This window comes from Rhamphochromis longiceps, linkage group LG10, assembly GCF_057381845.1.
Source record: "Rhamphochromis longiceps isolate RC_006_pf linkage group LG10, R_longiceps_female_GT1.1, whole genome shotgun sequence".
Classification (NCBI taxonomy): domain Eukaryota; kingdom Metazoa; phylum Chordata; class Actinopteri; order Cichliformes; family Cichlidae; genus Rhamphochromis; species Rhamphochromis longiceps.
Genome location: NC_140566.1, coordinates 3,146,163 through 3,157,610, shown reverse-complemented (window position 1 = coordinate 3,157,610; position 11,448 = coordinate 3,146,163). Strand labels below are relative to the sequence as shown.

The following is an 11,448-nucleotide window of genomic DNA, read 5'->3' as shown; positions in this document are numbered from 1 at the left end:
AGAGATGCTTCAGTATTTACAGGGTGTGAAGAGGAGACTGTGTATCCATTTACAATGAGACAGTTTCTGTTGTCAAAGAACAGAATTCAGATCAAACTGATGTTATTGTACTCTGCCATGAAAATCTTAGAAATATGGTATCTAACCAGATTCTTACTCTTATCTTGGCCTCCAGTAACTCTGTGAGGAACCGTGGAGTCATGAATCCTCCCTTAGTTATGCTGCAAAAGGTGTAGGCTGCTGGGGGATTCCCATGATGCACTGGGTGTTTCTTCTTCACTCCCTATGTATTAACAGACCTCTCTGCACTGAATCATATCTGTTATTAACCTCTGTCTCTCTTCCACAGCATGTCTTTATCCTGTCTTCCTTCTCTCATCCCAACCAATCACAGCAGATGGCCCCGCCCCTCCCTGAGCCTGGTTCTGCTGGAGGTTTCTTCCTGTTAAAAGGGAGTTTTTCCTTCCCACTGTCGCCAAAGTGCGTGCTCATAGGGGGTCATATGATTGTTGGGTTTTTCTCTGTATGTGCTATAATAGGGTCGACCTTACAATATAAAGCACCTTGAGGCGACTGTTGTTGTGATTTTGAGCTGTATAAATAAACTGAATTGAATGTTTTGCTGTGTCGTGTTTGACTTCTTAGTTTTTCACAAAACTATTGTTTGATTGTTTGTTCCAGGTGAGCTGCATCTTATTTTCTCTTTCTTTTCTTTTTTGTTTTAATTTCTGTCGCATGCAGGCTGCTAAAAATTAAGAGACATGCATCAACAACAATTAACTGCAGTCATAGCAGATGGCTGACCCTCCGGTTCAGGGAGGGTCCTCTTGTTATTTTACTTTATTTTTATGTTATGTTAAGCACTTTCTCAGCACTTGCTGTTTTTAAAGCACTTTATACATAAAGTTGGTTTGGCTCGAGTGTTAAAAGAGTTTTTCCCCACTGTCACAAAGTGCTCATCACTAGGAGGTTGTCTGATTTTGGGAGTTTTTTCTGTATTATTGTAGTGCCTTTGGTTCACAATATAAAGCACCTTGAGGCAACTGCTGTTGTTATTTAGTTTAACTTTTTTAATCACCTGTTTTCCAACGTGGACCTCAGTAAAGCTAAGCCTGACACCCCTGTTCAACCAAAATTTCAGACTCTAAAGCTTTTGGATGTGAAAATGCTAAAATAACATCGTAAAAATGTGAGTAAAAGTATGTTGACGTTGTTTTAAGCAAAGTTCACCAAACCATCAGGTGACAGAAGGATGTTTTATATTGTTATAAAGGCCGTAGGAAAGCAGTTACCTTGGTGCTGTGAGGCTGGTTTGTGTTGGTCACCTGAATCAACACCCGTCACATAACAAGGTTTGCTAACACTCGCTAACATTAATCATCCACAGCTAGGCCGAGCACAGCTGAGTGTATGAAGCTAAAAAAAGGTGTGATTTATGACTTATGAACGATGGTTTCATTTTGAACTATTCCTTGTAGATTTAACTTCTCTTCAGAGGAATCGCTGCTTAAAAATAAACAATTTAACTGAGAAATGTAAACTTTTAGCTTCTCAGGAGAGGATTGATCCACATAATGTGCGACCTTTTCCACAGCTTTCCATAAACGAATATAGAAAAATCTCATCATGTCTGAGGTGTAGTGTGTCAGGATTAATGACACGGAGCCTACTGTGTGATGGGAAACAGGTCATGACAATGATACAGAGTATCAGTGAGACCTAGGACTGACAAAGGGAGGGTGAATGACTTTGACCTGGGACTGTGTGTCGGAAGATATGGCTGCTGTATAAATGAGCTGCTGATTTATTGCAGCTATTCTCCTTCCTGTGCGCTCTGTTTATCCTGCTCATGATATTTGCTAAGATGGATTCTTCTCAGTCACAGCATGGCCATGAGGATTTGACAGACAGGACAATTTAACCAGACTGTTTAAATCGATGATCTGAGTTAATGAGGACACTGCTGTGGACGGACACACACACACACACACACACACACACACACACAAAGCCCAGAGACAGGGGCTTAGACAACCAGCAGTGCTGGTTTGGCTGATGTGTATTTTGTGAGGTGCCTGTGAAGATGAACAGCACAGCAGACCGTGTAGTTCAGCTGAGCACTCGGCCCAAAAATATCCGGACATCCTTGCGAGCGAGGAACGAAGCCTGCTTACTCTCATGCTCAGCGCCTCGGTTCATTTTTCTCATAAACTTTAAACTACAATAATAACCTGCAAACTCTCAAAACTAAAACCCATGCACCTGTGCACAGGCACGCACACGCACACTGCAGATCTGCCTTCCATAGTGGCACAAATGTCCCGTCTCGGCCTCAATGAAGTGTCATTACCAGAAGTGTTGAGGCCTGCTGACACCTGTGGAGCCAACAGCCTGCATAGGGCCACAAGAAGCTTAAAGGACTGAGAAAAAGGAAACTGGTTTATGTAAAGCTGCAAACAGAGAGGACACGGCAACAACTATGAACAATCCAGCCGGTGATTCTGAAAGAGGAGCAATTTCCATGAGTAATAAGTGAAAATATATTGATCTGCTTCAAAGAACTACGGGAGATGTGAATTAAAGGCACTCAGTTTGCTTCAAAGCCTTTAAGTTGCTGTTTTCTGGCTCTTAATGTGAACAAATTGATACATTACCTGAAGCAGGGACAAAAATGATGTGGTAATACCACCACACAGGCTGCACTTTACTCAGTTAAGTGCATAATGAGGTAAAGGAAAGCAGAAGGGTTTACTTCATTACAAAAGGGCTTACGTCAAGCACTGACTGCATTGCACAACCGTGTGTGTGTGTGTGTGTATACACTTAAATGTATTCAAATACACGGCCAATTGGAAAATGACTGACAAACTGTGTTTTGCTGTTAAGGCTATGGATGCCTGTAGTTTGGCATGGAATGGAAAAAAATCTCTCAATGAGTTGTGCATGTAGGACTGGTCACACAAGATCAGCTCAGGAGCAGACGCTTTCATGCAAAAAGAAGAATCAGAAATAATTTGCAGAAATTTGACCTACAAAAAACATTTTTTGTTCAGAGCAAAGAAAGGGGGGAAAGGCAGAGTACACCCCAGGAATTACTCCTGCTAAAAGTGGCGATACTAGCTACTGATGCCATGGGTGTACTTTTGCACAGAAGAACATTACATCTATAGATACAAGTTTGTCGAGTGAATCATTGAAAAATCACATTTTCTTTGTGGTGTCATCATGTATCACCATGCAGACGTAGTTCAAATTTAAAAGGAAAAACAAGTTGAATTCCATTTGAGAATGAGCTGCTCGTCTGAGATGTCTGCAAGAGTAAAACAAGGTTTAAATAATGATCCATGGCCCTGAAAGCAATATATTAATAACTAATTAATAACTAACTAACGAGGAATACAAAGTGCAGCTAAAGAACCAGTCAGAAGCACCAGGTGATAAAATGGCACGCAGCCATATGTGAAATATTTCACGTGGGATGTTTTCTAGACAAGTGCAAAAGATTAAAAGGCCATACCCGCCAGGTTAATGTGCTTTTGCATGTTAAAGGAGGAAGAACTCATTTCCCTGTCATTACATTATGAAGCAGTGTTGTCCTAACCATAAACATATCAACATGCTACATAATGCGATGTATTAAAGAGGCCCAACCTCCACATTATTAGGCTGCTTACTGATAATGAATACTTTTACTGTTGCAGAGCCAAACTGGCCGGTCAGTTCACCATGTCTGCAGCGAAACGTGTAAATAACTGCATGAAGATTCCACAGTAATTTTGGGAAAAGCCCACCTAGGGAGGGATTTGCCTCCCTGCTGGTAAAGATAAGTCAGGTTGACTTGTATTGAAATAAACATTTGATCGTAGCTCCCAGGATTCTTGTCCGACCTCAGGTCTGATGAGTGTGATACGAAAGGACAAATAATAGTCTCTCAAAGTTATAGTAATGATAGTTTCAATGTTGGCAGTCTACGGTGTTGCGAGGCATCCGCACAGGACGTAGCAGTGATGCATCAACACAGATTGGAATATCTATGGAAGCGGGCAGGTGGAGACTTGAGGCTTTTATTATATTAACTCATGCAGTAGAAATGTTTTCTGTTACTCGCCCAGTCTTAATGCATTTCCCACCAAATAATTACACGGAACAAATTTATGGCATTTACTTTTTGGATTTTTGGCATGCTAATGAGCCAGCCCACTTGTTGCTCACAAAGCGCACCAGCACTGAACATACAAACAGTAAAATAATCCTATTTTACCTGAGACACACAGCCAGACGCTGCTCTGGCTCAGCCGCCCCTGAAATGATTTCTCTGCCTCCAACTCTGCTAATAAGAGCTCAAACTGTCCCCCGACATCCTGAAATATGGACAAAAGTGGTTGTGATACAAAAAACCCTTTTTTGCAGTTTTCTTGGTAAATCTCAAGAAGCTTGGTCTGTGTGTACATTACACAACAAAGTCACATCTGGAAAATTTGGGAATTTCTGTTGATTTTTTGGCCATGGAGCTCCGTGTGTGGAGACCTTTAAATTTACTGTCACGCTGAAGCAACTAGCAGTGGGAGTGAAGGAAACCCACTGACCTCTACATGCTGGTATGGTAAATAATTATACTGTCAGCACCTACACGGGTATTTTGGTAAACAGCTTTGGCTGTGCATGTTGGCCTTTTGTCTACATGTGAACTGTGTTTGAGGTCACTGAAAGCAGAGAAAAACACCTCCAGGGGAAAACGTTCAAAAACTCAGTTTCGGTGCTTAGATGTGGACGAGGAAAACCAAGATGGTGTCAGTCAGTTGTTGCCCACTAGTGTCCGGTGTCAGCTGCAAAGGGATTATTACAAATCGCTTCATGGGGATTTTGAATGGATGGACAATCTTTGGAATCTCTTAGCATTCCCATGCTAGCTCAGGGCAGTTGTGCAACTGGAAAGTTGGTGGCTCCAGTTTCCCCAAACACTTCCATTGAAGTGTGAATGCTTCTGTGTGTGAATGAGATGCTTGAGACAGAATTACTGGTGTTTCTACTTTTGATAGGAAACATTCCAAACAAATGCAAACAGACGACTCTTAAATGGGATACATACACCCATGCCATTGGACCGCAAGTCTTTAATAACGCCCCCAAAAATCTCCATACAAAAGTATATGTACATGATCACTTAATGAACTGTATGGTTATAGAAATGATTTAATATGCTTCACCTTTTAGTTTTAAATACAATAAATCCCAACAATCAGCAAACACGGTACTGCATCGGGAACACGACGTGCGCCGCCAGTGGAAAGTCCATCTTCATCAAGGCCAGCGGTGCAAAGCAGCTGTCCAAGTCTGGACCCGGATACTGGTTATGACATCAGTCTACTACATTTGACAACATTCATGAGTGAATTCAAACTAAATATTGATTTCTTCACACACACAGTTGCTGAGACATAAATAATGCAAAAACTGAATACCAGTGCAAGAAAGCGTTGGGAGCAGGGAGACGCTAAATCACAGACGGTGGGATTGAGACACTCGTTGACAGTTAGAAGAGAGCCTGAGTGACACTCCAACAGACGACGGACACGCAGTGACAGGTTTTGGTCTACTGAATGTAAGAATCAGCGGACATGTCGTTAAATTTATGCCGATGGGGGACGATAAACTTAAAAGGTAAAAGCTGAGGAAAAAAAGACACCGTATCCCTGCCAAGATCTGAAAGCTTCGACCTGCCACTCTTAAGATCCTCATTTGAGACCTGAAGGAGAAACTCGAGCCCGTGAGGAGAAGGACGAGTGGGTCAGCCTGTCGAAGCCGAGGAGATGCAGCGTGTCACAGTTAACGAGTCTCTGACTGGGCTACGGGTTCCAGCTCCCACCTCGCTCTGTGGTAGCAGAATACTGCTGTGTCCTTGGGGTCACTGGTGGGATTACTCCAACTGTGATTGTGTGACTATGATGACATGCTGATGTGTGGTGTGTGCACACTCACACACTTACTTCCAACTGCCCACTGTCATACACCCTGAATGAAGGCTCGGGAAGCATTTTAACATTTGCTTGTACAGTCAAAGGTGGAATTACTGGGACATCCGACTCTCAAAAGGAAAAACCGCACTAATTCAAAAGACTAGCAGAGTGATCAGGAGGGAGCTGTGGAGGTACTGAGCTGCACTCTGGCTGTGGATCTAAAAGGAGGCAAGGTCAAGACTGAGCGTCATTTTACTGTAATGGTCCCGTTTACTGGAACAACAGAGGGGGGATTACTTAAGCTGAGGCTAAATCCTTCTGTGAATCTAAAAGGTCTTAAAACTGCTTTCAATCTGTTTGTAAAATATATTAAAGTTTGCATGAACAGTAAGAGCAGTGCTTGTCCCAGTACTTGCACTTTCAACTGCTTCTTATTTAAATCTTTATTATGGAAATGTTTACAATAAGTGCAAATTGGTTGTTTTTCCAGAGGAGCTCCTACGATGTTTTTATGCTATGGTTAAGGAGCGAGCGCCACACGTCCTCCACGTCTCGCATGCCCTGCCTCGCATTTTTTCCAAAAGCATCTGTGCAAGTTTCCTGCCTTCGTCTCTCCTCGGGTCCTCAGCCTTACTTCTCAGAGTTCTTGCGTGGCCGACGAAAACTGGACATGTTCTCATTCAGTGCATAGATTCGCCTGGAAAACTCCTCGAAGCCAGCCATGTCCAGCTCTCCCAGCACTTGTTCGTCACACTCCACAGCTACGGCATGGTCTACGGGGATGCAACGGTAGTCATCCAGCCGGGCTTCATCTGCTAATCCCAACCCCATCCCCAGACCTAAACCAGTGGCCTCTGTGCCCATGATCTCCTCAGCTTGTTCCACTGAGCAGCGCAGCTCTGGGATCAGGCTGATGGGCGCCTGTTCTAATACTAAAGAGCCATTCATGGCACCTGGGTGCTGGGCAGCGGGCATCGTTTCTTCATCAGTGTCCTGCACTGCAGAAGAGTTTGGTATCATTGAGCTGCTGGACGGGTTCTCCTCCATCTCATCACTCTTGTTCTCTTTATGCCGTTCGCTCTCTCCTTCAGCAGTTTCACGTCCTCCTGCCTCCACCGCTGTGCCTCTAGCCTCCTGCTTCTCTTCCTTCTGCTCTTCCTCCACAATGGTTTCCGTATTCGTGGAGAGGTCAAGTGGGGCCTTGCTTGGATCAAGGGAGGATGACAGGTGTGTGGGTGATGGTGACGGCGAAGGCGGTCCCAGGCCAACCTGGGACTTTCCCTCACTGATGGCTGTATTGTAGCTGGGTGGAGGGGTTGCTGGCTTGTATTTAAGCTCTGCTTCAGCCTCTGAACTCGCTCTGTTCCTCAAGCCTCGGTCTGGGGAGCTGGTGTGGCAGGGATAGGCCAGCTCGGAAGCTGCAGACACACCGAGCTGAGACTTGGCGGGCACTGGGATGGAGCTGGAGACATGATGTCGGTCACTGTAAGGAGAAAAGAGAGATATCGAATAAGCAAAGACATTTAAAAAGCTACAATAACAAAGTGCCTCTCTATATAACGGCACCATGTTTAAGATGAAATATAGAGCTGTGCTCAGAGGTTTACATGCACTCATCATTGGTCTGAATAATTGTACACTGTACACCTTTAATGACAACAACTGCTTGAGTTTGGATTCATTTTCTCTGATCCACACGGTCAAAAGTACACAGGCCTACACTCACACACACTTAAATCTTTTTAGCACTTGTGCTGAAGGTTCAAACATTTAACCAAAGCTAATTTAACCAATACCAAGACCTCTCAACCTGTTTTTAGTGAACATGATTGATTTGCAGTTTCTCTTTGCCAGCAAGCATCAAAGGCATTTGTTTGACAGCACGTGGATGGACCAATATCAGGAGATCTAAGAAGAATGAATGACTTGCACAAGTTGAAAAGGTCTCTTTTTCTAAACAACTGCTGATTCCAAGATCATTAGATCAAATAACTGCAAGTACATGTTAATTGGATGCGTCTCCACTTTTCTATGCTCTGGAAGAAACTGTCACCTTCAGATAAGTGAATGAGGCCAACATTAAGCTTGTGGAAGGGCCTGACCTCGTTAAAAAATTGCAGCCTATTTTTACAAGCAGAGTCTGTTGGAAAAAGAATGACCGTGACTGTATGTGCTGTAAACCTCTGGCCACATTTATAGTAAGTGGGGTATTTTAGAGTGAAGAGGCTGTTGCATAAATGTGATATTGTCAATGAAAGCGTCTGCAGGCCATCAACTAACAACACACAATTTTGTTAACATATATGCAGCCAGGTCAATTCAACAACGGCCAGTGCAATCTCCCAGAGCAGAGCGGACCTGATGATGAAGTGAGCAATCTAACGCCACAAGTAAAGCATAGCGTTATGGAAGAATCAAATGACACCACAACTTTCAGTGCTGAACTTTTATCATTGCTCCTCTTTGATAACAAACAGTATTTTTCAACGTCAAAAGACTGTTTTACACTGACACAGTTTGTTAAAATCTGTTATAACATATTGTTCGTATTTGCAACAGATCAAAGATCAATTCTGCAGCCAACAGAAGAAAGTATCCTAAGAAGTCTTTCCCCTGGTCCAGGAGAGCAGCAGCTGCAGCTCTTTGTAGGTCACTTCCCCTCACACCATTCAGAAAACATTTGTGCAGTCTGTGCGAGCACTATACATTCAACTTCTGCTTGCTGGGAAAAGCAGCAGGCGCCGACCCAAGTATGTCAGACATTTTCTTCCATCGCAGATAACAGTCTTCGGATCGCCCCGCCCATGAACTGGAGCCATAAATCTATTTAAACAGGCGCCTCGCCGCTTCTTCCGATAGCCAAGGCCACGTATACTCTGCTAAAAATGACCGTTCTGGTGCAGAACAGCCGGGGTTAAAGCTGAAGCAGGACCTTCCTGTGAATCGAGGGTAAATCTCTGATCAGTCAGACATGCAGTCGTAACAGACGTCCTTCCTGTTGCTGACACTCACCGAGGAAGTCTTCTTTGTAACATTTGACATCAGTAATGACAGCACTGGCTGACACGTGCGTTACCCAAAAGTCTGATGGACAGTTTCACCACCAAACCCATGACAGCTTGTGAAAAGGACCTTGGGTCTGACCCTCTCAGGCACCCTGCCAGGGTGGTCCTGACAGGGTTCACGGGCAGGACACCTCGCTAAGCAGAGTGGAGAAGCTCGTCTAGTCTTAAGAGAAACGTGTCAAACTTCAAAGTGCCTGTGATGCAGTAAATGAGAAACATTCACAGTCTGAAGCTCCAGTATGAAACTGCTTATTGTAACAACCTGGAGATACTGTCCCTCATGGCTCACATTTAAGCTAATTGGAGGCTTACGCGGAGATGTACACGTTGGATCGTCAAACAAGGCCAGGTTTAAAAAACAATAAAGGGAAGAGGTAATGACGTTATCCAGCTCTGCTTTACTTGGCAGTACAGGTCAACCAAAACACATCATCTGCTACAACTGCTCTCCTCCAACAGGCACATGGTCGGTCCTGAGGCAAAGCGTATTTGGGCAAATTGGAAACAATGTGCTCTTTACCACCTAATTTTCTGGAAAGATCAATAAGAAGAAGGAGCAGAGCGAGAAGCTGAATGATTTGCCATCTCAAACACTTATCTGTAACTTTCCAAATGGAACCATCATGGCCTCCTTGGAAGCCAGTTCAAAAAAAGATTCAAAACCTGAACCAGTGGAAACGCATAAAGACAGATGCCGTGAGAAGTCATTTTCCATTTAAGTAATTGGAAAATGTTGTTCAGACTGAATTGTAATGCACATTTGGAAACTGAAGAAGACTGAGTAAAAATCGGAAGATTTCCGCGCATCATTTATAACAAGCTAGTAAACGATTACTATGTTTTCTAGTTTGACCGATTGATGTCTGTTCGGCAGCGGCTGATTAGAAGCCTCTGACTTTAATTGGTATCGCTTATTTTCTTCCACTCCTCCCTCCAGCTGGCTCACCATTTAACCTGCCTGCTCCGATTTCATCTATGCCAGAGAACAATGCATTATTGACACTGGCATAGAATCACACGGTCACCATACAGTCTTTTACAGAATGAGGAGTTTTGTATTTGGACCGTGTTACTTTGTTCCACTCAGTTTCAAGGTTAGGCTCCTATTACTGTCATTACTTGTGTCAAATTGTGCGGCAGAGTATTAGCAACAGAGGAGACTGGGTGTGTCGGGGAGGAAACCAGCCAAGAGAACCTACGAGCAGGAATACATTTCTCTTTTTCGTAAAACATTTTAACTGTTACAGCTATTTCGTGCTATTTAATACTGGCAATTAGGTTAAATGTGTATGACCATATGTGAGAATGTGTCGATTAATCATGCCATGAAAACACTTCCTAAAGCTGTCTGGAAAAGCCGGAACTTAAAGTGGTCGTATTTAAATAATGCCAAGTGCTTATAGTAAGCAGCACAGGACAATTATGTGTTGTTAAATAGATCCAGAGCTTATTATGAGTGGGTTTTTTTCCAGGAATGGGGTGTTATTGTCTGTTTGGTTAGTAGACACTGACCTCTAGGTCTGTAGTATATGAAGATGTACTCAGGTAAGAAGTAAACTGCCTGCAGTGCAGTAAACCAAAGCTCTGCTTTATGGCACTTCCATTTGGAGTTACTATATAAAAATATCAGAACCACAGTTAACCTGAAATTCAACAGTTTTGTAAGAGAACGTCAGATGAGTTACTAACCGCGGGTGACGCACAGATATTCTTCCACGCCTCGGAGCTCCTTTACCTCTGTATAAACATATTTCAGATCACATACTTTTTTGGGCTTTTTCCAATAATAGTGAAGATGATGCTGGTGGTAACTTAGAAGTGCTGTCATTACATAATGCAGCTCTGACTCCATTGTTTACAGTATTCTCTGCAGTCTGCAGCACGTGAAGGATCACAGCAACCTGCCAACTGAATGCATTGCTGGAACATATATACAAACTTATTGTTTTACATACAGTATAAACACCAATGACACCATCTTTTCCTCTTTTTTGACACAATATACATATATAGTATGTATATATAGAGTACTGGCCTCCACGTGTACACCACTTATGAAGATGAGATGCTGTAATAGGCTTGAGGTCTCAAACTTTCTGTGCAGCTTGGACTCATACGAGGAGCTTGACATTTCACGCTGACTGGAAGAAGACCTGTTGCTCCCTAATGTATGCTGTGCAGCTCCACAGTTAGCACAAGCTGCTCACCTACAGGAGACATTTAAGTCTCACTGGGCCCCATCCTCAAACAAACTACACATTATAAAGGCTACGAACAGGCCTCTGTCTAAATCATCAAGCCGAAAACTTGACTTGCCAAGCCAGAAATAGCTGCCTTCCCTCTTAAGCGTTTTGCCTTCTCTCTTCCTTTCCACTGCTGTTGTCAAACCTGGCACATTTCAAGGCGATTCAGGAATTTGGTGAGTC

At 43.3% G+C, this 11,448-nt stretch overlaps 1 protein-coding gene across 1 annotated transcript in view; it reads right to left on the bottom strand.

Moving 5' to 3' along the window:
* Window positions 1-5,061: 5,061 nt before the first annotated feature.
* uvrag (UV radiation resistance associated gene) overlaps window positions 5,062-11,448 on the bottom strand; it is a 98,035-nt gene continuing 91,648 nt past the window's right edge. The window contains exon 15 of the mRNA XM_085419857.1: window positions 5,062-7,440. Within this exon, the coding sequence (XP_085275983.1) occupies window positions 6,588-7,440 (853 nt within the window). The 3' untranslated portion in view covers window positions 5,062-6,587. The remainder of the gene's footprint in view (window positions 7,441-11,448) is intronic.